Source organism: Dipodomys spectabilis, unplaced genomic scaffold (assembly GCF_019054845.1).
Source record: "Dipodomys spectabilis isolate Male_0828 unplaced genomic scaffold, ASM1905484v1 ptg000504l, whole genome shotgun sequence".
Lineage (NCBI taxonomy): Eukaryota > Metazoa > Chordata > Mammalia > Rodentia > Heteromyidae > Dipodomys > Dipodomys spectabilis.
In genome coordinates this window covers 2,002,501-2,028,816 of record NW_024871181.1, presented here as the reverse complement: position 1 = coordinate 2,028,816, position 26,316 = coordinate 2,002,501, and the positions used below count along the sequence as shown (strand labels likewise).

The 26,316-nt window shown below is 52.0% G+C and overlaps 1 protein-coding gene across 1 annotated transcript in view; it reads right to left on the bottom strand.

Annotated features, from left to right (window-relative positions):
- Nucleotides 1–683: 683 nt before the first annotated feature.
- Nucleotides 684–26,316, bottom strand: part of Fhad1 (forkhead associated phosphopeptide binding domain 1) — a 92,497-nt gene continuing 66,864 nt past the window's right edge. The window contains exons 21-33 of the mRNA XM_042669712.1: nucleotides 26,288–26,316; nucleotides 24,939–25,164; nucleotides 23,735–23,819; nucleotides 22,635–22,741; nucleotides 21,462–21,621; nucleotides 19,796–19,928; nucleotides 14,303–14,429; nucleotides 13,602–13,729; nucleotides 10,942–11,037; nucleotides 10,320–10,540; nucleotides 9,729–9,894; nucleotides 4,369–4,449; nucleotides 684–818 (exon numbers count right to left, since the gene is read on the bottom strand). The exon at nucleotides 26,288–26,316 is cut by the window's right edge and continues 145 nt beyond it. Coding sequence (XP_042525646.1) covers nucleotides 684–818; nucleotides 4,369–4,449; nucleotides 9,729–9,894; nucleotides 10,320–10,540; nucleotides 10,942–11,037; nucleotides 13,602–13,729; nucleotides 14,303–14,429; nucleotides 19,796–19,928; nucleotides 21,462–21,621; nucleotides 22,635–22,741; nucleotides 23,735–23,819; nucleotides 24,939–25,164; nucleotides 26,288–26,316 — 1,694 coding nt within the window. The remainder of the gene's footprint in view (nucleotides 819–4,368; nucleotides 4,450–9,728; nucleotides 9,895–10,319; nucleotides 10,541–10,941; nucleotides 11,038–13,601; nucleotides 13,730–14,302; nucleotides 14,430–19,795; nucleotides 19,929–21,461; nucleotides 21,622–22,634; nucleotides 22,742–23,734; nucleotides 23,820–24,938; nucleotides 25,165–26,287) is intronic.

Sequence of the window (26,316 nt, the reverse complement as noted above, 5' to 3'; positions counted from 1 at the left end):
TACCACTTGAACCACAGTTCCATTTCTAGCTTTTGTTGCTGGTTAATTAGCGATAAGAGTCTTATGGACTTTCTTGTCCAGGCTGGCTTTGAACCTCAATTCCCAGATCTCAGCTTTCAGAGTAGCTGGGATTACAGGAGTAAGTACCAGCGCCTGGCTAGAAAGTTTCTGCTTTCTAAAACATTTTATCTGGCTTCTCCAAGGATGATTCTGTTGTCTTGGAATCCCCAAGCTCCTGTGCAATGGACATGTGTATAGCCCCCAAGTTTGCACGAGCTCATTTCTGCTTTCTGCAAGGTGGGAGTGGGCTGGGGTAACTGGATTATGAAGGGCAGCAGTTCAGCTTCCTTAAGAAAATCTCTTAGTCTGGGAAGTGGAGGGGTGGCCAAACACTAGCGTAAAGCTCCGAGTTCAAGCCTCGGTACCGGCATGCGTGCCTGTGTGCACATACATGCACATCCCCCCCTCCCCAAATAAAATCCTGTACTCTCGATGCTTAGTTCTAAAAAAGAACATGCGTCCTTAAAACTCCAGAGAAATCCCTCCTGAATGGTAGCAGGCTTATGGCCTGGGACTTGATGACACTTGCCTGCTGTCAGCTCTGTACTGGTCTCACTGAGTCCGCCTTTGCTGTGTGGCCAGGGACAAATGAGTCTCTGAGCGTCACAGTGCATGGAGGAGGTTCAGTGAGCTGCATGGTTAGTCTCTAGCAGACATGGGATTGGGTCAATTGGTTTCCTGGTCTCCCCCTTCTCTCGGCTCACCTGGAAGTTCGAGTTCTGCATCTTGTTCTTCACCATCTCTACAAATGTGTATCTCTTTAATACAGAAAGAATATTGACACATTTATTTCATGTTCATCCTCTTTGTCTTTTCTTTTTTTCTTTTCTTTTTTTTTTTTTTTGGTTGTGGGTCTTGAACTCTGGGCCTGGGTGCTGTCCCTCAGCTCTTCAGTTCCAGGCAAGCGCTCTACCACTTGAACCACAGCGTCACTTCTGGTTTTCTGGTGGTTAACTGGAGATAAGAGTCTCACAGATTTTCCTGCCCGGGCTGGCGTTGAACCATGATCCTCAGATCTCAGCCTCCTGAGTAGCTAGGATTACAGGCATGAGCCACAGGTGCCCAGCTCTGCCTTTTCTCTTTGTGCCAGTCTTGGGGCTTGAACTCTGGGTCTGGGTACATTTTCCCTCAAGGCTGGCTCTCTACCACTCGAGTCACACCTCTGCTTCTAGGTTTTTGTGCTGGTTAAATGGAGAAAAGCGTCTCATGGACTCCTGCCTGAACTACAATCAGCTGGCGCTGAACTACAATCCTCAGATCTCAGCTCCAGAGTAGCTTGGATTACAGGCATGAGCCACCAGCACCTGGCTCTTCTCTGCCTTTTTTGCACTAAAGCAAAACAGACTCAACTTTCTAGTGCTGCTGGTTTGGCATTGTGGAGAGAGGGGCCAGGGCAGGCCTGCTTATGAGTGCACAGCTTTGAAGGTCTCTGAACCCACCATCCTGCCCAGATTCTTAAAGAGTTCTCTAGATTCCAGCTAAGACGAGGCTGAGACTCCTCTGTGGGACATGATTCTCTACTTGGATGACAAATCTCTTTCCATTGGTAGCACAGCTTCCCAGGGCAGGGGACAGAGGCTGCAGGTATCATGGGGCGGTGGGGGGATGTTCCCCACTTAAGTGTCCCCATGATGCAGCTGTGAAGACACCCTGTTTGGAAGTCTCCATCACCCCCAGCCCGTGGCATGCTGTTTCCCTGCATGCGATAGCATTTGCTCACCTCAGGGTCCTCGAGACCCTGGGCCTCCAGAGGAGCTGGGGACAGCGCTGTGCGCTGCGTCGGATGGGGCCGTGGGTGTGCAGGTCACGGGGAAGCGGATCTGCTCACACAGCTTGGAGCTCCCCACAGGGCCACCAACCTGGTAGTCCTGGCCCAGGAGGCTGGAGAAGGGGGGTGAAATGGGGACACGTCCTTCTAACAGGCCTGGGACTTGGTGGCTTGTGGATGGTGGGCTAGGGTCCCCATCACCAGTGCTTTTCAGAGGAGCCAGACATCCAGTCTAGTCTGTGGAAATGCCCTATTTTGAGATGTTCCTTAAGAAGGAAACCCCACCCTCACCTGCACCCCCAAATCATCCCGTGAGCCAAATGGAGCAATTGTGGGGCGGGGCGGGGCAGGGCGGGGGAATGCTGCCGCTGCCGTTTGACCCCAGCAGCCTCAGAGCCTCCCACCTTGGCACCCAGCTGGTGCAAAGGGTTGCTGGAGAAAACACAGGGGGCCCATGCCCAGTTAATTCACACTTCAGAATGAAAGCAGATACACATGCAGGCATACATACCCGCACATGTGCAGACACACATGTGTATATGGGCAGATACACATGCATATACATACATACATGTACACACACTGTATACACATGCATATGTGTGTATATATACACATATGCCCATGTATATACATATATAGGTATGTGTGTATGCAGGTATATAAGCATGTTCCATACAACATTTAGTATGTAGCTTGTTTATCTGAAATTAAACTTATTTAACCACTGCTTTATCTGACACTCAAGAGTCAGAGGTGGAGCCCAGTGGTTTGGTGCCTGCCTAGCATGTGGAGGGCCCTGGGTTCCAGGCCTAGTACAACCCCTTCAGGGGTAATAAAAATAAACCTGTGGGGCTGGGAAGGTGGCTCAGCAGTAGAGTGCTTGCCTTGCATGCATGAGGCCACGGATTCAATTCCTCAGCATCACATAAACAGAAAAGGCCAGAAGTGGCACTGTGGCTCAAATGGTAGAGCCTTGAGCTGAAGAGTTCAGGGACAGTGCCCAGAGTTCAAGACCCACGACCGACCAAAAATAAACAAAAAAACCCACAAAATAAACCTGTGAAATTCCAATGTAACTGAGTCCCCTGCTTTATCTTTTCTCTCTGAATGTGTCAGCCCTACTAGACTTGCCCTAGATCTGAGGGGGAAGACAGCCGGGCTGTCTATGGGCTGGGGTTGGCTCTTGCCAGCTTTCCAGCCTCCCAAAGGCTTCTGGCCTGGGTTTAACTGACAGTTACCCTGAAAGTGTTTTCTGCTTAGAAGGCTTTGAGTCATGCAATATTGATTACAACCTAGTTTAGAGGGCTCGGGCTCAGAAGACCCAGAGTCCCAGATATTACAAAGTGGTGGATTGAAACCTTTTTTTGTGTGTGCTTGTGTCAGTCATGGGGCTTGAACTCAGGGCCTGGTCACTATCCCTGAGCTCTTTTTGCTCAAGGCTAGCACTCCACCACTTTGGGCCACACACAGCGCCACTTCCAGTTTTCTGGTAGTTAAGTGAAGAGTCTCACAGATTTTCCTGCCCGGGCTGGCTTTGAACTATGAGCCTCAGATCTCGGCCTCCTAAGTAGCTAGGATTACAAGCATGAGCCACCCGTTCCCGGCTTAACTTTCCTTGTTTTCCCCCTCTGCTGGGGATGAAACCCAGGGCTTGTGCTCGCTACTCAAGCACTCTACCATGGAGCTAAATCTCAAGCCCAACTCCTCCTCTTCTTTCTCCTCCCTCTCTCCCTTAGCCAGGTTAACCCCCCCACCCCCATTCTGGACCCAGGGAGCTCTGGTTCAATCACAGCTCCCAACTCCAGGCCCTGGATTGAACCCAGTGAACAGCTGAGCACTGCAGAGCAGGGCCTGGACACCCTCAGACCTACTGTCACCAGCAGGGTCTTATGGGATGTGGTGACATCAGACTGTCTCAACAGCTGTCTGCAGATGTGGCCTGGCTCACATGATCCTGCTTCTGCTCCAAGGCTACCCTTAGGTGGCTCATCACGTCACGCGATGTCCCTGTTAGGGCGACCCTGGGGGCCATATTATACAATACCGTACATTGTACTATATGGGTTCTATGAACTGGGAACCAAGTTGCTTCTCCATTTCCCATTGGCTGCCAGGAAGCTCAGAGTCCAGTAAGGGTTCCCATTGGTAGGTTAATACAGTTGGGATTTTCAACGCCCTTCTGGGCTCCATTTTGTACCCATCTCCCCTCCTGATTCATGCCAGTGGGGGGTCCTGGGGTCCCCTACTCCTTTTTAATCATTCCCTCATGACGTTGTCTCCAAGTCCCCAAATCATTCAGTGTCTAAGATTCCAGGCTGGACACTTGCTTGTCTCTTAGGCCATTGGTTCAAATTGCAGGCAGGTGTGTGGGGGGGGGGGCTGATGCTGGGAAAGGAGGGAGGGAAGAGGGAGGAGGGGCTGTGTGCGGGTGTCCAGGCGGCAGCGCTGATTGGTGGTCACACTCCAGGGGCTCTTACCCTCGGCAAAGACTGTCTCTACTTTGTTTCTGGCTCCCTGCTCCGAATGCCTCTCCATACCTGCCTCTCGCTTTCTTTGAAGGGACAGTTGCAAGGTGTGGAGTCTTTTGAATTTTTCTGCTCACGATCCTCTAAACGTCCCTGAGTGAAAATACCAGGTGAGCAACAAGAGAGCATTTAGTTCCTCATCCTCTCAGGTCCCTAACAGGGCCCAACTGCAAACCACAGGGGCTTCTGGGAGGTGCTGGGAGCCATGGCCTCTGCTTGCAGAAGAAGGGGTGGTTGGGTGAGGCCTCATTTCTTTAATGCCTTCTGGACATAGGCTGCCCCCCCCACATTGTACTTCTCCATTGTGGGTGCTGGAGGACAGCATTTCTGAGCCCCTCATAACGCTCCCACCCTCTTCAACGTTTACCCATTTCTATTTGGTCAAATGCACAAAGTGGCAGCAGGAAAACAAGATCTAGGGAATCCTTGGTCCCAAGAAAATCTGGACAATCCTGAGCTGGGTGTGTTGGGTGCTGGCTGAGCGCTTGCATGGAGGGTCCCATTTGTGCAGAGTTTTTGGACCCAGCTCTTAGACAGGACATTTACTGTCATCTTGAAGAAGGAGGCACATAAGCTAAGGAGTTAAGGAGTGGGGAAGCTTGGGGGCTCTGGCCTGGCTGCAACTCCCTGGCAAAGCTGTGGCTAAGCCCGCTGGCTTCAACTGGCTTGGCTGGACTCTGGATGGACAGGAAGCAGAATTCTCCCACATCCCCTCCTGAGAAAGGGAAGCCCCTGCACATTTAAATACTTCCTATTGAGAATTCCCATCCGAGTCCATTTACAAAAAGCATCGGCTCTTTCTTGGCCACCACCCCAGTGGTTTCACCAAATAGGAAAAGAGATTTACAAAGGGGTTTCCAGCTTTAGGAGGACTGGGGGAAAAGTCTCAGGGTTTGTTGGGCTCATCAGCTGGTGAGCAGTTCTGAAAAAGAGAGGACCCCTTCCTCCACACCCATGTAGGGATGCTTTTCTCTCCCCAGAGTAAAGGACTAACAGTGTGCACCAGGTGCCAGGCCCAACCTGCGTGGGGCCCCTTGGCTGCCCCACAGAAAGTCTTGTTGTGGCCACTTCTGTTGTTGAGAAACCTGAGCAGCGGAGGTAAAAGCCATTCACTGGCTTCTCATTCTGCTCCAAAGGCCTCCTCTGAATTCTGAGATGCAGTCACCATGATTGGTGATGTAGCAAGAAGATGGATGGGGCTGGTCACTGGGGACTGGGTTACATGGGCACTGGGGTTAGGAGGTCCAGGGCCAGGAGGATCTCTGCGCATGATCAGTCTCCAGGTTTCCACTGAAGTTGGTACGACAGTTTTTATGCAGCCAAAAGTATCAGTATGGAAATAGGACTTTGATTCTGATAGATTGTGTGTGTGTGTGTGTGTGTGTGTGTGTGTGTGTGTGTGCGCGCGCGCGCCTGTAGGGGAGGGTGGCTCTGATTCCCCCAGGATTAACCAATCTCTCTTTTTTTTGGGGGGGGGGTCCGGTTGTGAGGCCTGAACTCTGGGCCTGGGCGCTGTCCCACAGCTCTTCAGCTCAAGGCTAACGCTCTACCACTTGAGCCACAGCACCACTTCTGGCTTTTTTCTTTTTGTTTATGTGGTGCTGAGGAATTGAATCCAGGGTCTCATGCATGCAAGGCAAGCACTCTACCACTGAGCCACCTTCCCAGCCCATCCAATCTTTTTATTTATTTATTTTTCCCAATCTTTTTAAAAGAATAAGTGACAACATTTTCCACAGGAGACATGGGAAAAACTAAAAGCTCCATGAGAAAATATTACTGGTAAAACTTAAAAAACTTAAAAAGAGTTCTAGCTTCCTTAACTTCCTTTTTTTTTTTACAAAAATGAAAATACCAAGCCAGGCGCTGGTGGTTCACACCTGTAATCCTAGCTACTCAGGAAGCTGAGATCTGAGCATAGCAATTCAAAGCCAGCCCAGGCAGGAAAGTCCATGAGACTTTTTTTTTTTTGTCCTGGGGCTTGAACCCTAGGCCTGGGCGCTGTCCCTGAGCTCTTCAGCTCACAGTGAGTGCTCTACCACTTGAGCCACAGTGCCACTTCTGGTTTTCTGGTGGTGTATTGGAGATAAGAGTTTCATGGTGGGCTGAGAAGGTGGCTCAGTGGTAGAGCACTTGCCTTGCATGCCTGAGGCCCTGGGTTCAATTCCTCAGCACCACATAAGCAAAAAGAAAAAAGCTGGAAGTGGCGCTGTGGCTCAAGTGGTAGAGCACTCACTGTGAGCTGAAGAGCTGAGGGACAGTGCCTAGGCCCAGAGTTCAGGCTCCACGACCGGACCCCTGTCTCCCCAAAAAAAGAGTTTCATGGGTTTTTCTGCCCAGTCTGGCTTTGAATCAGGATCCTCAGATCTCAGCCTCCTGAGTAGCTAGGATTACAGGTGTGAAACACTGGTGCCCAGCTTCCCTGAGACTTTTTATCTCCAATGAACCAGCAAAAAGCTGGAAGTGGAGCGGTGGCTGAAGTGGTTGAGAACTAGCCTTGAGCAAAAAAGCTATGGGAGAGCTCTCAGGCCGAGTTCAAGCCTGAGTACTTATGTGCACACACGCGTGTGCGTGTGCACACACACACACACACACACACACACACACACGGAAGAAAAGAAGATCAAAAAGAAAATAAAGGCTTTAGGACAGCTGTGTACAGAATCAAGCAAGAATATTTTTTTTTCCCTCGTGACAACTTGTTAGCAACATAGTACTGTGCACTTTGGAATGAAGACCAGAGAGCAATGGCAGCGGTAGGGATGAAATGTGGTTGCACAGGGGCTGGGGGTGTAGAGGCCTGGATAGAACCCTATCATTGCTGCTCAGTTTCTCTCCTTGGAGCCTCTGATCCCCGAGGCCTCTGAAGCTGAGTGAGTGACACCCTCAGTGCATGACGCTCCCTCAGTTCCTAGCCCTCCCTATACTGCAAGCCCCAGGAATGCGCAGGTTTGGGCCCTAGCTCTTTGGGGGGCCCTGCAGCGGGCTTAGCTGGGCCATTTCAGATCTCTTGCCATGAAGGAGAAGTTGTGCCCACAGGCCCCACGGCCTCTGTGTTGTGTATGAATGAGGTAACTCATGAATAATGCATGAGACACAGATTATGCAAATCCTCAGGTTTCCCTGCATCTCGGTCCTCCTCCACAATGGGCTTGGCTGGGGGTGGGGCCTCAGCTGCCTGTTCTGTGTTTTGGTGTTTCTGCTTGGAGTCCTGTGCTGTCAGCCCTCGGGGCATCTCTGGGATAAGCAGCCTCTCTGAGGGCTCAACAAAGACCAGTCAGCTGACATGTAGCCAGCTTCCTTGGCATGGCTCAGCATGAAAGGACACCGTCCTCTGCCTGAGGTGGCCCCATGCCACATGCCCAATGAGGGCTGTGATGTTTAGCTCAGAGTAGGGCAGTCACTTGGCTTCGTAGGGCTGCAAGCGGGGGAGCCTGCTGCCTGGAAGGCTTCAGGACACGGTGGGGCTCTGTGAGGAGCTTCCCTGAGCAGGCTTCCTGGATGGGGAGGGCAGCCTTGCCTGGGGCCTGGCCCCCTCAGAGCTCAGGCTGACCATGGTCATGCATGTGCATGTGTGCACACACAGTCCTACACATACATGTAAATGCATGCATATGCAGTCATACCCGTGCAAATACTCATGCACACTCACATACCTGCAGACGTATATATGTGTGAATAGGCACACACATGCACATGTAAGCAGACACCCGTACACTAATGGCTGCACGCATGCAAGCACACACATGTAAACATTCATGCACATACAGGTATAAGCACACTTGTGCCTGCCAGTCATGTGCACGCAAGTCTTCATGCATACAATCATGTAAATTCAAACACTCATGTACATGCATACACGTGCACACACATGTGAGCACACACACACACAGCTCCAAAGTCAAAGCTAACAATTACAAGGGGGTCACTGGTGGCCAGCCCAGAGCCCAGAGCCCAGAGTCCAGGGCCCAGAGCCCAGGGTTAGAGAGAGCTAGAGTCATGTCCAGCCCATTTACCAGCTACTCTGAGAGCGTAGGCAAGTCTCTTCCTTCTGGGGCTGGGTTTCCTCATTGCTGTTATAACCAGGCAGGGATAATCACAGCTTTGGTGACCTGGCCACACTGGCAGAGCACAAAGGAGCCTTGGGCCTGGCCTGCAGATGCACGGCTGTGGTTACTTCACTTGATGGCAGCCTCAAGACCTGCTCTCTGTTAGCAGGAGTTAAAGGTAAGGGCACTTCTGGCTCTACAGAGACCTCACTGTTCCAGTGCCCAGCTCAGGGTGGGCCCAAAGCCATATGCTTGGAGTGCAGGAGTGGATGGGCAAACTGCAAAGATGACAAGGAAGCTTCTTGGCCAGCAGGCTGCAGGCCCAGGGCTCTCAGGCTGCTGGAGAACTCACCCCAGAAAACACGGGTGCAAGCAACCAGCTGCACAGAGGGGCTGAGTGCTGCCAGGCCGGGTATCTAAGAGACAGCCCCTCATATTCAAAACCTCTCAGCTCTGGGTCAGACAGTGAGAAGGCAAACAGTGAGGCCACCTGTGTTGTCTTTCATCCTCACGATGACCCTGTGAGGCAGGGGCAGATGGCTCCTGTTCGCTGATGAAGGACCAGGGCTCAGAGTGGTGAAGAGACTAGCATAAGGGCACACTGACTGGCTGACTTGTACTGTACAGTGTGATTGACAGCTCCATGTCAGGCAGCTGGCTTCTCAGCCTGTTTCCTCGGTGGCTCCTTACTTAGCCCTGCCGGGTGAACTGTAGCTCTGGTTTGTGATTCCACTGGGCTTATGGCTTGGTGAGGACCTGGGTGTCGGCCTGGGTCACACTGCTCAGGCTCCTTCATCCCATTAAATGAATGCTCTCTACTGCCTGTGATGATCAAGGAGATACTGTCTTCAGAGACCCCATCCACCTGTCAGTTCACCAGTCCAGACTCCATCTCTCCAGTTCCACATCCACCCACCTGCCTAAGTAGCCACCAGTCCATCTGTCTGCCTGTCCATCCACCAGCAATTCATTCATTATCCACTACACTGTAGGCACTCAGATCTCTGTCCTCACAGAACCTCTTCATCCGCGTAACCTCAATGGAATGAGACCAGTACAAATAATGACAATTGTTTGGATGAGCACAGAGTGTCAGAGAGATTGAGAAACCTGCCTACTGTCACACAGTAAGTGGTAGAGCTCCGATGCAGACCGCGGTCTGTCTGTGGATAAAGCTCTGTCCTGGCTTACTTGGAGTCAGTGAATGTGCTCAGCGCTGCTGGCTAATTCTGCATCCCCCTCACCCCACCCCACCCCATCGGCCATGTGTAAGAGATCTGAGGGGTGGCCTTGGAGGCTCTGCCCCCTGTGGAGGCCTCTCACCTTCTGCTGCTTCAGGACCCTGTTGAGCCTCTTCTCCTGGCTCAGCTGGTGCTCCGTACGCTCCAGGGCCTCCTTCAGTAGCGCCTTCTCCTCAGCCTCTCTGTAGACGTCGTCCTCCAGCTTTGCCAGCTGTGACTGGTACGTCTGGGTGGACGTTTTGCTCTGTCTAGGTGCATGGAGAGATGGTGTCCACTTTTCCCTCACCGTCCCTGCCACCATCAGGGTCCTGTCCATGCCTCTCCAGACCCTTCCACCAAGCGGGGGAAGGGATGTGTGTGATGGGGTTCCATTACAAGCAGGAGACTGTGACAGCCATTTGTAGGGACCCCTCCCTTTCCACCCCCCAACTCATCAGCTGGGTGTGGGCAGCATCAAATGACCCTTCTAGCTTCCCTAGGTGGGGAATCTGTGATTTGGGGGGCGGTGATAGAACCCCCAAAGCCCACGATCAAAGTCATGATCAAGGTCGTGACAAGGACAGACTCGCCCCCACTGGGCCTCCCTGGTCAGAGTACCCGCACTCAGGCCTCCTGTCCCAGCTCGGGTGGGCCTGGGGGAGGAGCTGGCCTTCCGGCGGGCATGCAGCAGTACCTGAGCTGTTCCATGTCCTGCTCATAGCTTTTCAAGAGCTCCTCCTTCCTCTGCAGCCGCATCTTGAGCTGGGTGATCTTATCAAACACCAGGTCCAGGTCCCTCTGTCGGAGGTGGTGAACTTTCTCCCTCTCCTTGGCGGAGAGGTGTCTCATGGACACGTGGCCTGACATTTCCTTGATGTTCATCAGGCTCCCGAGGGTTCTGCTCATGTCCATGTACTACAAGGGAAGCCATCGTGCCGTGAGAGGGGTGGGAGGAGGCCGGCATCTCTAAGTCTATGTGGTTCATTGTCTGCGACCCCAGAGAGTGCGGTGGGGCGTTGAGAATGAGTGCATTTGGGCCTCTCATTTCCCCACCTCCGGGTACATGGAGGCCTTTGAAGTAGGGAGAGAGAACGACAACACATCCAAACACTCGTCTAGCTGCCCGGCTTCCCAAGGAATCTGGCTGTGCAATTTATGACCCATGCTGGGCCTCGCAGAATTAATAGAGCAACTAAGTAGGTCTGCCAGGCTGGTACTTAGTAAATGATGGCGGAGTTAACAGTGAACTTAGGGGAGCAGGTGTGGGGCAGGAAGAGGTGGAAGGGGGTGGGGAAACTGATGGTGCTTGTACGTACCAGCTTTTCACTGAGATCTAAGGCCTCGGCCACTTCCGATTTCCCTGACTTCTCCATGACAGAGCCGCAGCCTAAGTTGGAGTAGCCATTCTGGGACTGAAATAAAAAAGAAAAAGAAAAAAAAAAATCCAGACTCTTTCAGCATGCCATCATAACGAGTTCCTTCAGCCAGAAGCTGGGAAAGAGAGTATGGGAAAGAGAGAGAAGAGATTCCATTCCATTCCTGACCCTGCAGCATGACTCCTTTGTCCTCTGCTATCTTAGGACTATGTCCCACCCTTCGGGCAGCCATGGGGGACCCCTCCTCCACTGCCTCGCCTCCTCCAGAACTGCAGGTGTCAGCAGGGGTGACTGTCTTCCCTCCCCTGCCCCAGGACCTTTAGAAATGTCTGGACACATTTTAGGGTGTCACATGTAAAGATGGAGGTGGAATCGGTACCCCTGGGTCAAGGATGACACTAAAATACCCTACATCTCACAGAATGTGCCCCACCCAAACTGGGCAGGAACCATGTGTCACCAAGTACGAGGAATTCTGAGAAGTCCCCGTCGCTGTGACGAACTCCCCAAGATGGGACTGTGTGTCTGGGGGTTCACTAGCTCATTCCTGTGTACCCGGTAGAGTAGCATACGTTGGTGGAATGAATGGATAGATGGATGAATGACTACTTAGAAAACCACTCCTCTTCTATAAAAGGAAGGATCTTATTTCTGTGGAGCTGAAATGAGGCCTTATGTGGTCAAATGTGCTCCTGATGCTGGAAGCTGCTGGAAGCTGCCAGAAGCTGGTGTGTCTGAGACTGCTGCCAGCCAGCTGGCTGAGGAAGCCACAAAAAAAGCCTGGGAAAGCCACAGAAAGGGTAGGGAGAACCACCAGCGACCAAAATAAATCTCCTCGAACCAAACTAGGCTTCAAGTACTTGCCATGAATGCGGGGAATATGTGTGTGTGTGTGTGCGTGCGTGTGTGTGTGTGTGCGTGTGTGTGTGTGCGTGCGTGTGTGTGTGTGTGTGTGTACATGCACTGGTACTGGGGCTGAAGTCGGAGCCTCAAACTCTTGCTTGATGTTTTTGCTCAAGGCTGGTGCTCTACCACTTGAGCAACAGCTCCACTTCTTGTAGTGAACATCTTAGCGGAAGCCTCTGTCGGCCCTGCTGTAACACTCTGAGATGACCATGAGAAACCCCACTTACAAAGACAGAAAAGCTGAAGGTGATCATGATGGGTAAGAGTAGCTGTGTTTATCTAGGTCAGGAGGGGAGAGACTTATGTCAGGATGAGGATAAAAGAGGATCTTCTAAAGCAACAAGAAGGTGAGCAGCTTTGCTACAAAAAGAACCTAAAATGCAGCATGGTGTCCACAATCCTCTCTGCCCAGTCTTCTGTACTTCTCTTCAGTAATTCCCCTCTATTCCTCCCCCTACTTTTCCTGCTTCTCTGTGAACAATGTGCAGGAGGCAGGCCACCAGGGAGGACCCAGGCCTGGTTCCATGCTTAGAATTACCATCCCCTATCACTGAGGGCTGGGATGGGGTCGTTGACTTCCCAAAGCCTCCGTTTTTCTTATCTGCAGCTTGGGGAAAATGACCTTGACCATGAAGAGGCTGAGGTGTGGGTATGTGTGGGAGAGCTCAGCTCATGGTCCCACACACAGCAAGCACTCAGCCAGTGCCAGCCATTCTTCCTTCTGCACCTTCACTCCTTAATTTCAGTCACTGCTGGCCTTGGGGCCCCTCTTTAAAAGAGGGGTTGGACGTTTCCTGCTATGCGGTGTCAGTCGTGGGATCGAGATCACCTCCAAGGTTGAAGGTCAGGCTGGGAAGCGGAGGTCTAGCTCCCCTCCCGTTTGGAGACTATCCCTGCACAGTTAACCTTAGAGAATAAGGGGTGATAGGTATGTATATATATATATGTATATATATATTTTATATATACACACCTGCACACACACACACAAATATATTATCAAGAAATCAGCTTATTCCTGAAGACATTCATCCTGGACTCTAGTAAAATGTTCACAGAAGTCATCGGAGACAGTGTGGGCACAGATAGGACCAGATAGGCTATACTTGTGGTCTCTTCTAGAAGCCTTTGATCCAGCTGAGGCAGTAACAATGTGCTCAGTGGGTCCTCCTGCACAGATGCTGACCTGGCTGTCCACTGCCATGAATCCAGAGCCTTGCCCAAGGCCATACAACCTTCAGGCGGGGGTCTAGACACAGGTACCCCTGAACTATCCCTTCCTCTCCATGGTGGGTCCTTCCTGCTATGTCTTAATTGATCATGGCTTTATAAGTTAACAGTGAAAGACTTGGCAAACTCATGGCTCAGAGATGAGCCTACTGGACCTTTGCTGCAGAAAGTGACACTTGATCTAAAAGGGGAAGGGGGTGGGGCCAGGTGCTTTAGCCAGAGAATCTGGCCCAGTGTCAAAGCAAGGATGGATCCTGTTGTGGAAGATGGAAGTCGCCTTGAAGAGCAAGCATCCCCCAACTTGCCCTCAGGAAGAGCACACACCTGCCCTTTAAGGAGGTCCTGGCCCCAATCCACAGCCGCACAGCCATAGAGCTGTGTGCCAGGGCTGTGGCTCGTGGCTGCCCCGAAGCCCACCCACTTCATGTGCCGGGCCCTGCAGAGACAAATGTGCTTTTGGTTACCGCTTGTATCTCTATTCTTGAGAGAGCTGGCAAATCGGGGTTTGCGTCTAATAATATTTTCTGGACGTTTTTTTCCATTCTGAGAGGCTTTAATTCTAGAACTGATTCACTCAGGTGGTCCTTATGATCTATAAAAGAAATAATTTAGACTCAGGAGGAAGTTATTATCATGTAAGAAACCAGAGCTATGATTTATGGGACATTTTCCAAAGGCCCCTGTTTTAAACCCTCGGGAATCGCCTTGGGCAGATGAGAAACCTGGGGCCTAGGCATTAATTGACTTGGCCAAGGCCATAGGTTGCAGCCATAGTGTCAGCACCAGAGCCTTGAGGGTGAACTTGGCCTCAGGTCTTCTAACCCACAGGGACTGGAAGCTAAGCACCTAGTTTCTCATGCCTTCCCTGACAGCCCCAAGCTCACGGAGCCCTGTCCCTCTGCAAACTCAAACAGTACCAATGCTGATACGTGGGCAGCTTTAGATCACAACTGCTTCCACCCGGCCACCATGAAATAAGAAAGAGGACAATGGTGAGTGTTTCATGATGTCCCATTTATTTAACATGAAGGCCCACAGTGGATTGAGGTCAGCCCTGCTCCTCTTTCTGTGCACTAGAAAGCCCTTCCGATTATGAGAGAGGGGGAGAAAAGGTGGGGGCCTTGCCACACTGGCTCTGGGCCCCACTGGGACTAGGGAGACTTACTGGGCAGGCTGGCCTCCAATTCTTTGATCCGCATTCGGAGTTCGGACAAGGCTTTCTTTTGCCGCTGAATGACTTCCTCATGGCGAGATCCTTTGCACTTTGCCCCCAGGTCGCTGAAGGATTGTTCCTGGGAACAGTGACAGACAGAGCTGGTCAGGAACCTAGATGCTTTCTCTCTCTCTCTCTCTTATGCATCAGTACTGTGGCTTGAACTCAAGGCCCTAGACTCTCTGCTTTTCACGCAAGGCTGGTGCTTGACCATTTGAGCTACACCTCCATTTCCAAATGTTTTTTTGATGGTTAATTTGAGATGAGAGTCTCATGGGTTTTTCTGCCTGGGCTGACTTTGAACCACGATCCTCAGATCTCAGCCTCCTAAGTAGCTAGGATTATCAGCATGAGCCACTGGTATCTGGCAGATGCTTTTCTTATATTCACAGAGGCATAAACAATTCCTGTCTAGCAGGGCCTGTGCCATTTAATGCTTCTGGAAAACATCATAAGGACTTCCACAGAGAAGGGATTTAAATTTTTCATCACCAAGTGTCAGATCCCACTAGAGGAAGATTTCTAACTTTACTGCCTACTTAGTATGGCTATAAATAAAAGATCCCTCCACATTCCTTCTTTATGTCTTCTTTGTTTTTTCTTCTAATATTCTTCTGTGCTAGGTTCCTATTTGTTACCCTTCTGGTCTTGTTTATGAACAAATCAGAGCAAGTCTTGTATTTTATTGGTGGTCCTAGGATTGGAACTCATGCCCTTGTACTTGAGCCATGCCTCTCGCCCTCAAGTTCTACTTCTGGAGGGGCATGCTCACCTACTTTTTTTTTTTCCTATTCTTTTCGTCGTGCTGGGGACTGGACTCAACTCAGGACTCTGCTTAAGTATGGGCTCTACCACTGAGCCTGGCTCCAGCCCAGACCACACAACGTTCTGTTATAAACTTAGCCATGGGGTGGCTGCCTTCTTTTTCCGTAGGGGATTTGACAAATGGGCTCTTGGCTGGTCTGCAGAAAGCTGAAAAATTCCTATATGCATGTTCACATCTAACTTTTAGAGGTCCAAGGAACCCCTGCAGTCCACCATAGACTCCAAGATACGTAATTCATTCATTTATTCGTCTTTTCATTTATTCCATGATGACTCTGTTTTTCTGGTATTAGACTTTGAACTCAGGGCCTTATGTTTACTCAACTTACTTGCTTAGCTGGAGCTCTATCCCTTTAGCTGCACCTCCAACCTGGCTTTTCACTGGTTATTTTGGAGATGGGGTCTCACAGACTCTAGCCTGAGCTGGCTTTGAGCCTTCCTCCTCTGGACTTCAGCCTCCTGAATCGCTAGGGTCATAGGCATATGGCACACAGACTTGTGAACATTTCTGAGGGCTGAGCCTTGTTCTAGGTTCTGGGAGCTCAATTGTGACTTCTCTGGTGTCACAGATTTGATGTCCTAATTTGGTGACAGGCAATGAGGGAGATGAGCAGGGGAGACAGACGAGGAGAAGCGATAGGGGGGATCTGTGCTGGGGGGGGGGGGGTGGTTTCTGCTTTTGTAGACAAGTTGCTAGGGTAGGCCTCAGCCAAACTGGCAAGAAAGGGCAGAAATCGACAATCTGGTTCTTCTATAACTATTTTTAAAATGGCAATTTTGGTTCATTTTATGCGATCGATACTGATAACATATATAGTTATGAAGTGAACTGAAATCATTAAAATTTTGTATAGCTAGATATGTCTGTCTGGCTGTACATATCTTTTCTTTCTTTTTATGGCAGTTCTGGGGATTGACCTCAGGGCCTGGGCGCTGTCTCTTAGCTTTATTGCTCAAGGATAGAGTTCTACCACTGAAGCAATACCTCCTCTGCCATGAGATAAGAGTTTCATGAACTTTGAACCATGATCCTGAGATTTCAGCCTCCTGAGCAGCTAAGATTTCAGGTGTGAGCCACTGGTACCCTGCTCCCATCTCTGTTTCTTTTTCTTTGCCAGTCCTGGGGCTTGAACTCAGGACCTGAGTGCTGTTCCTGAGCCTCTGTGTGCTCAAGGCTAGTAATGCTCTACCACTTGAGCGACAGTGCCACTTCCAGCTTTTTCTGAGTAGATTATTGGAGACATCCTGTTGGAGCTGGCTTCGAACCACGATCCTCAGATCTCAGCCTCCTGAACAGCTAGGATTACAGGTGTGAGCCACCAGTGCCTGGCTCCATCTCTATTTCTTTATTCAGTTATAGGTGCATGTATCTATCAATCTATCATTAGTTATTGTCTACCTCTCCCTCTCTCCCTTTCTTCTCCATCTCTCTTATTCTCCCCTTCCCTCCTCTCTTATTATCCATTACTCTCTTGCCTATTATCTCCTTTGCCCTCTGTTTCTTCCTCTCTCCTTCCTTCTTTCCTTCTCTCCTGCATGTTTCGTTTGAGTCTCTGCCTCTGTCTCTTTCTCCTTTCTTCATCTCTGTTTCCTTGGCCCACCACCTCATACTTTGTAGACAGGATTCCAGGCCATGATGTGAGATGAGCCCACCAGAGACCCGCCAGCCTCTTCTGCGGAGGACTCGATTCTGATGGAGCACACGGTGACAAGAGACAAGAAGGTAGCCACTCTGACTTCAGAGACTGAGAATTGCTACCAGGCACTGGTGACTCGAGAGCTTCTCGTGACTCACAAACCCTGGGCAAGCCATCCTGGCTGCCTGGGGTTTGAGGCCCCCTGGTCTCCTTAAGGTGCTCATCTGTGCCATCTGAGAATGACCCAGCCCCTGACTGGCTCTGGTCCAGTCTCCTCCTGCAGAGAGCCCCTCCCCACTGCGATGCTGGGGCAGGGGTCCCCACACCCTGTCCCATGGCTCCTCAGGGTGCTTGTCCCCACTGGACACTCCGCAGCACTGATCAGTTTCTATTTACCCCATCCAGTGCAGCCCCAGGACAGCCTGACTCCTCTGGGGACTGGTCTTCCAGGCAGAGTCTGGGTGCTGAACAGAGTCAATGCTCCATCACTGTGAAGCCAGGGGTCTGTCCACCCTGGGGGAATGCCACCTGTCACCTGAAATGTTCTCCATGCCTGGATACAAGCTGGTGGGAGATGGTGACTTCAGGGGGGGTCCTGGGAGAGATGTGGCAGCAAGATTTCAGCCTTTCCTGAGCTTGCTGAGGAAGCTGCCATGCTGAGACCTTCTTCCTATCCCTCTGGGAACTTTTTTTTTTGGAGAGGACGGAGACTTTCTCACACAACTCTTGAGCCCTCTGACCCACTCCAGCTTGGAAAACAGGAAGTGGAGGGTGTTATTCTAAAGAGGAAGAAATACTTTGCTCCTTTTATCTTGAAGCCTTCAGGCCTCTACCCTCCTAAACAAAGCCACCTCAGGATAGAAACTCAAAATCCCCAAAGCCTGTGCTGGTGACTCATGCCTGTAATCCTAGCTACTAGTGAGGCCCAGATATGAGGATGGTTCAAAGCCAGTCCTGGCTGGAAAGTCCATGAAACTCTAATCTCCAATTACCCACCAAAAGCTGGAAGTGGAACTGTGACTCAAGTGGTATAGAGCCAACCTTGAGTGGAAAAAACTAAATGACAGTGCCCAGTCCCCGAGTTCAAGTCCCAGTACTGGCTGGCACACACATAGACACACAGACACAGACACACAGACAGACAGACAGACAGACACACATACACAAATCTCATGTGTCCCAGCTCTGCAATCAGTGCGCAGACCCTATACCAATTTCCCTGTGTCAGGCCCCCAGGCCTGGCATCCAGTGGCGCTCAGTGATTGCTGAATGATGAAATGTACCTGTGAGTCAGGTGTTGCTCTAAGGTCTTGAGATTTCCACAGGAGTGGCTCTCATTTCCTGTCCCATGGAGCTTCCTACCCTCTCAGTCTTTCTCCCTGCGGTTGCCCTGGGCAACAGAAGCTTCTTCTGTTAAAGTGCTCTGGACAGCACTCAGTGCCAGGGACAGCCCTTTTGTCTAAGCTGCCTGTGGCCCTGGCTCTTGGTTGCCTGGCAGGAGAAAGTGTCTTCGCTGACACACTTGGCCCCGTTTCCTAGCCAGAGTCCAAAGCCTTTTCCTGGAACGTCATGCTCTCTGGAAGGGATGTCTGGGGCTCGAGGAAGCCCGGGCCTCAAGGAACCACTCTACTCCACAATCTGCTGGCAAGGGATCATGGGAAATGTCAAGGCACCAGCCACAGGGACAGAGGGGGTGGCGTTGGGGATGGCTTGATGAAAGCTGCTCTCTGTAGACACTCCCTGCTGGACTTCCGGGACAGCCCCAGGACAGCCTGGGGGTGGCTCTTTGGGATGGATGTTTGGATGAAGACCCATTCAGGAACGCCTTTGGACTCACATGTAGGGATGTGTTCTACGCATGTGCAAGTATAGTAATCGAAGCAATCACAGGCTACTGAGAAAAGAGAAGCAGCCTAAATGTCGAGTGTGGGTGGCAGGCGGCAGCTGGCCCTGAGCACTGGGAAATGAAGAAAGATAGAGAATGGACCAGAAGGTCTTGGCGAGAGCACTGTAATGAAACTTTATCGTCAGCCCCAGGGCACATCGAATCCTGGACCATCAAGGTGGGTCTGTGGGTTAGTGACCGGCTTTCCTGCAGCCTAAGGGGAGGCGATGAATTCTGAGGTAATAGACCTTTAAATAATTCACCCAGACAGCAGACCACGGCCAAATGCAGCCAGTCAAGTGAAATCTAGTAAAGTTCCCTCACCCTGGGACAGAGAATGTATCCCAGGTACCAGTTTGGGGGAGGGACTTAATGTTCCAAGCCCCTTACATTAAAAAAAAAACAAACTTGTTCTAGGATGATGAAAATCATGATCATTCTGTCCCCAGAGATGTCCTGCTTTCAGTCTATTCAAAGTATGTTCCTAGCCAGGTGCTGGTGACTCAGATCTGCAATCCTAGCTACTCTGGAGGCTGAGATCTGAGAATTGGGTCCAAAGCCAGCTTGGGCAGGAAAGTTCATGAGACTCTCCAATTAACCAGCAAAAGGCCAGATGTGGAGCTGTGGCTCAAATGGTAGAGCACTAGACTTGAGTGAAAAAACTCAGGGACAGTGTCCAGGCCCTGAGTTCAAGCCCTAGAATCAACACACACACACACACACACACACACACACACACAAACGATTTACTTATTGCTCAATGGTTCCAATGAGGTGGGAACTGCCATTACTCTCAGACAAGGGAACTGGCACAGTGAATGCCCTGAGGTCATCACAGGGTTTCTAAGAGGGGGGATTGGGGCTCCATGCCAGGCAGGCTGTCTCCAAGCCTGGCCCTCAAGCCCTGCTCATTGCAGTCTGTATTGGGTAGGGTGCTCTCCACCAGGAAAGCTCTGAGGACAGCCCCTTCCACCTGCTTCTGCCCGTAGTGGGCAGGTCTTTCTCTCTACATTTCCCCAGGCAAGTGACAACTTTTGAGACTTCAGAGGGAAAGCAAGCTGCCCCTGTTGGGGTCCTGTGGGAGCCCACGACACTCACCTCTTGGCTGCTGGAGAACACGTCTGGGTGGATAGGTTCTATCTGTAAGGAGATGTCACATTTCTGGGTGGATTTGCGGGGCTTGGGGTCCTTCTCCATGCTCAGCTGGAGTACGGTTTTGTCTTGGGAAGCCCTAGGATAGGGAAGGGATGTCACAGGAGGCAGCTGCAGGAAGCTCAAGAGCCTCCCTGCCCTTCCGCAGACCAGCTCTGACTTCACAGGAGACTCTGAGACTCCTGGTCCTGGATTTGAACTCAGTTATAGGGGAGTGGCTGGGCAAGGGACAGGTACTTGGCCTTCCTTGAGCTCTCAGACTGTGGCTACCTGCTGTAGCCATGAAGGGACTTTTACAGTCTGGGTGTTATGTCTGTATGACTCAGGGTATATGTTGGTCCTTCTAGACTGGAAGCAACCCAGCAAGTCAGACTCTCCCTGCCATTTGGAGACAAGCAGACACATGGCAATTGGGCGGTGCCTCCTGGAGCTTGTAGTGGCGGTGTCTGGTGAGGAGAAGGGTGTGACGTGTGACCACAAGCCACGAGGCACATGAAACGCCCAGAGATGTACAAGCACCACTTGTGCTCAGACTTTTTTTTTCTGGAAAACATTCACTTGTGTTAAAATATAAATAGTTGGACTAGGAGCATGGCCCAAGCGCAAGAGTGCCTGCCTGGAAAACATGAGGCCTTGAGTTCAAATCCCAACACTGCCAAGGAATGAAATGGGTAAGTTGTAATATATGTCTATGAAATAGATACATCTGTGAAATATAGATAAAACCAACTCACTCTTTTTTTTTGGTGTTGATCATGGAGCTTGAACTCAGGGCTCGAGAGCACTTTTCTTGAGCTGGCTCAAGGCTGGTTCTCTACCTCTTGAGCCATAGTTCCAATTCTGGCCTTTTCCTGCTTATTTAGGGATAAGAGTCTCACCGTCTTTACTGGAACGGCTTCAAACCATGATCCTCAAGTCTCAGCTTCCTGAGTAACTAGGATTACAGGTTTGAGCCACTGGCACCTGACTCCAGTTCACATTTTACAAAAGATTAGTTCATGAGACAATGACACTATATGTTTCTTTGTCAGTATCAGGTTTTGAACCAAGGCCTGGCTTTCTTAGCCCAGCTTTTTGCTGCCCGATAGAAGATGGGATGCCACAGACTTTCCTGTCCCAGCTGGCCTAGAACTAGGATTCTCCAGACCTCAGCCTCCCGAGAAGCTAGGAACACTAGCTACTCAGGTGAGCCAATGGCACCGGCAACACTATTTGGTATTTAGTTTAAGTTGACACCTTTGGCACATTCTTTTGTTTAATAAATATGAAGCACTTTCTGTACCCGCTGAACAGGCAGGCATGGCGTTGCCATGTGTAAGAGGTAGGACAGGCGGAGTACAGGGGGCCGAGAGTTCCAGGCAGGGCAGGAGCCCTGGTTTGTATGTGAGGAGGGCTTCCTGGAGGAAGCGGCATTTGGGCGGAGTCAGGTCCTCTGGGATACTCGACAGCAGTGTTTTGGGAGCACAGAACTGAGCATAGCTGTTTCAATTGAGGGAACCATGAAGCAATGCCATCCATCCATCCGCTCATTCAGTTCAAGCAGCAGCAGCACTTCCCCAGCCCTCTCCCTGCGTGAGGCTCCTGGCTCCGCGCTGCCACCCCCTCCCCGCACCTGAGTGCCTCCTTGAGAATCCTGATCTCCCTGTCCTTCTTGTCCACCATGCTGCTCATCTGCACCATCTTCATCCGGAGCATGCTCAGCTCCTTGCTCTGCTGCTGGACCATGGTCATATATCGCTCCAGCTCCATCTTCTGCTTCTCACTCAGCTCCCCTGGGGGTGACAGGAGAGCTGATGGGGGGGGCTCCCTAGGGCCTGTGCTGGGGGCCTTGGTACCCACCAGAGTTCTGCTTGTGTCTTAGCATGGCTGCAGCAGGCCACCCTTAACTCCTCTCCATGTGCCGGGGAGGGGGTGTCGGGGGTCGGGAGGCTCTCCCTGGGCACCGGCCGGCACTGTCAGGGCCCACCCTGGCCAGTGGTGCATCTTTTGGCTCAAGGGTTTTGTTGTCTCTGTCTGCCTGTGCTTTTCGTCTCGCTGGGGACTAGAGGAAGGCGGAGGTGGTCACAGAGAGAAAGAGGGCAGAAATGAAAAGGCAGGGAGGGAAGCAGAGGCGGCACAGAGAGCCGGGCCAGGTGCGTGTCTGTGTAAGACGTGGGATCGCGCCGGGGGCCGGGGGCTCACGTCTATAATCCTAGCTACGTGGGACACAGAGATCCGAAGGAAGAGTTTTGAAGCCAGCCCGGGAGACTCTTACCTTTAATTAACCATCAAAAAGCTGGAAGCAGAGCTGCAGCTCCAATGGTAGAGCGCTAGCCTTGAGGGACAAAGCTGAGGGGCAGCAGCCAAGCCTTGAGTTTAAGCCCTAGTACTGTCTCTGTCTCTGTCTCTCTCTCACACACACCATCTGGCCTTCTTCACCCCTACCCTGCGTGGCCACTACGTTCAGATCGACCCTGGCAGCAGGGGTCCCGACCCCCCCTTCATGCCCCCAGGGCAAAGGAGGCTGGGAGAACCTCCCTTGCACTGCCAAGTGCCCAGTCCTGCCGACTGCCCTGTCCAAGGCCCCCCTTCCAGCCCCCTACCCCAGAAATCCTGGGCAGAAGGCAGCCTGGAGAATCCCCCTCTCCTCCCCCCAAGGGCTGGTGGTGGGAACCAGGGCCTTGTCCTGCCCAGGCTGCTGAGTGCTCAGGACAGCAGGGCCCCAAATGGCCGCCTCTGTGGCCTCATTTCTTTTCTTTCCCGAATGGAATGGGTAGGCTGTGAAGAGCGTGGAGCTGGGACAAACCTCTCAGGTCTGACATGCGGCTGTGGGCTTCGTTGAGGTCTTTCCTCAAGCGCATGATGACCTCCTGCTGAGACAGGATCTCCTTCTGAGCCAGCAGCAAGTCATCTCTGAAACTCACAGCACAGTGCAGGTCAGAGCAAGCCAGCGTCGCTGGCTCCCAAGCGGCCCGTGTGGGGGAAGAGTGATGCCCTGCCCCTGACTGTGGTCCAAGGGACCCCGAGGAAGGCAGAGCCAAGAATGGCCTTTAACACCTCTCGGAGGTAAACTTGTTTCCTTTGGCTTCATGAAAAGCCACATGAGCTGGTGGCTCACAGCTGTAATCCTAGTTACTCAGGAGGCTGAGATCCGAGGAGCACCGATTTGAAGTCAGCCTGGACAGGAAAGTCTGTGAGACTCGTATCTCCAAACAACCAGCAAAAAGCCAGCAGTAGAGCTGTGGCTTGAGTGGAAAAGCTAAGGGACATTTCCCAGGCCCTGAGTTCAAGCCCCAGGATGGCATAAAAACAAAAACAGTGACAATGACAACGGTTTCGAGGTGGGGTTGGTGTGAAGAAGCGTGCCTGTGTGCTTGGGTCTGTCAGCACGGGGCGAGACACCCGTGGGCTTTTGGTGGAAAGAGAACAGAAGGCCGCGGGGGGGAGGGGGGTGGATCAGCACTTCTCTCAGGGTGGAAGAGGAGGGGGGACAGTGTGGCTTGTGCACGCCCCACATCAGTTGGACCCCGGTTAAGGAGCCGGGAGGCTGTGAATGGGTGAGGTTGGGGAGCGCCATGGGGGAGCGCCATGGGGGTCTAGACAATGGGGGTACAGGGATGGCGGAGGAGACCCCGGAGGGCATCACGACAGTCTAGCGCCTGGCCCGGGGAGGTGGCCGGACTCCTCCGGGGTGGCAGTCAGCAGGGGTGGTGCTAGGCCCTGTCCATAGGCAGGATTTGAACACAGGCCCACCGTACACAGTTTTGACTCGCTAGAGGACACAAGGAATCTAACTGACACAGAAAACTGGGGACTCAGCTCCTTTCCTGGGCGTTAAGTCTCTGGCTCTGGTCATGTGCTTATTCCCCAGGGTGCCGTGGGGTGCCCCCGGCCCTTGGTACTCACATCAAGTTGTCACACACCAACTCCTTGCCGCTCTCCTGCAATACGGGAGCCATGAGGGGCTCCTGGGGCGCCTCCTCCTTTGGCCCTGCAAGGGGGAGACACAGCAGCACCCTGGCACACAGGCAGAGGGCGCTCTCCCCCTCCGCCTATGAACACCATCCCTCATAGCCTCTGACTTTTCCTGCCCCGGGCCCTTCCGGTCCCCCAGGGCCCCACGTGAGTCTCTGTCTGCTGGGATGCCAGGGTCTTCACATGGCTCCTGTCTCCCAGATGCTCGCTAAAATCCAGCCCACCACGGTGAAGGACTCAGAACTGGAAACTCAATCCCCCTGTGGAGCTCCAAGGTAGGCGTGCGCTCATGCGCGCGCGTGCGCGCACACCTGTGTGTGTGTGTGTGTGTGTCTGTGAGATTGGGGTTAGATGAAGCCATCAGCATGTAGTCCCATGGTGGGACCTGTGGCTTTATCAGGAGGAGGAGGAGGAGGAGGAGGAGAGACCAGAACCTCACTCTCTCACCATGTGATACCTGCGCCTCCTCCTGACTCATGTCCTGGCTATCACCGCCCCTTACCTGGGACCTCTAGAACTGCCCGGTGTGTTAGTGGCAACACAACACAGACCAATCGAGGCCGTGAAACTTCCTGACACCCAGCATGGTGGGGATCACTAACACTATTTATAGATAAGACTGGAGGTGGCACACCGCTGGCAGGGGGCTCACCAAGTTCTAACAGTGCTGTCCTCTGTGCTTGGTCCTTCCTCCCTTCCTTCCTTTCTTCCTTTCTTCCTTCCTTCCTTCCTATCTTCTTGCCTGCCTGCCTGCCCTCCTTCCTTCCTTTCTCTCTCTTTCTCTCTTATTTTTGTGCCTGTTCTAAGGGCTTGAACTCAGGGCCTGGACACTGTCCCTGAGCTGTTTAAGCTCAAGGCTAGTGCTCTGCCACTGGAGCCACAGCTCCATTCCTGGTTTTTTGATGGTTAATTGGAGATAAGAGTCTCATAGGTTTTCCTGCCTGGGCTGGCTTTGAACTGTGATCCTTAGGTCTCAGACTCAGCCTGAGTAGCTGGGATTACAGGCGTGAGCCACGGATGCCTGGCAGGAGTGAGTCTGTAAGTGAGTTCCAGCCTTTCTCTCTGTCAGTCCTGGGGAGGTGTGTCATGGAGCTTCCCTGGCCTGGGTACCATGGTACCCTACCCCTCAGCCTACCTGGGTCATTGATCCTCAGGGTGGCAATCTCCACTTCTATTTTCTTATGCTGCAGCGTGACCTGTTGGAGTCTTTCCTCTAGACTCACGATCGTCTGCGAGTGCTGTTTGATTTGTTCCTTGTATTCCAGGACTTCTTCTTCAAATCCATGCTTCTGGGCTTCCCTATCGTCCTGAAGCGCCTTCATGGCTTGCTGCTGCAGCCGCAGCCTCTCCTCCATCATGATCTGGGAAAACAGTGCAAGTACTTCGTGATCCTGGGTTTGAGCTGACACAAAGACAGCAGCAATTTGCCTCTGGTGCACTCACAGGCTCTAAATCAGGTTCTGCCACGGGGCCTTTGCACAGGCTGTTTCCCCTACCTGACATACTCCTTCCCACCCTCCTTACATGGCTGACCCCTTTTCATCTTCAGGTCTCAGTTCTGGCATCACTTCCTTGAGGAGGTCCTTCTGATCACCTACCTAGTAGATCGCTCTGAGGTACACTCTGTTTCATGGGGTTTATTGTCTCTGAGGTCTTTATCACCACTGAGAGTACAACGACTGGAGAGACAGAGGCAGGAGGATTGAGAGTTTAAGGCCAGACTGGACAAAATGAGTGAAGGCCCATCTCAAAATCAAAACACAAACAAAAAGGCTGGGGTACGCATGGCTCAAGTGATTGAGCACTTGCCCAGAGTTGGCTAGGCTCAATCCCTAGCTCAGCAAACCAAAGCAGACAGAATTACAGTCTGTGGCCTGGGCATCCCCGCTCCTCCCGAGCCTGGGGGGAGCTCATGCTGTATCTGACGAGGCCTGGAGGAGGCAGCACAGCCCCTAGGTACCTTTCTTTCCAAGCCAGTGTACTCAGCTGGGAGCAACTTTGCATCGGTCCTTGGGCTTGAACTCAGGGCCTGGTGCTGTCCCTAAGTTGTTTTTTTGTTTTTGTTTTTGTTTTTGCTCAAGGCTGGGGCTCTACCACTTGAGCCAGCTCCACTTTTGCCTCTTTGGTGGTTAACTGGAGATAAGAGTCTCAAGGACTTTCCTGCCTGGGCTGGCTTTGAACCACAATCCTCAGATCTCTGCCTCCTGAGTGACTAGGCTTACGGGCGTAACCACCAATGCTTGGCTCTGAAGCTATTTTTGTCGGTCAGGATTGGGGTGGGGGGAGGAGGGCCCCTGGCATTCCATGGGCAGTGGCCCAGGGATGTGCTCATTCTTGTCCCCCATGCAGGACAGCTCCTGATACGTGTCATCGGGCCCAGAATGCCACCGGGCTGAGGCCGAGCAGGCCCTGGCAAAGGTGGGCCCAGGACGCTGCGGCCTTCCTCGCTCCCAGCAAGACCTTACCGTTTCCGGTGCCCCATACCATTTTTGTCTTGGCGGTCTCCAGTTCGG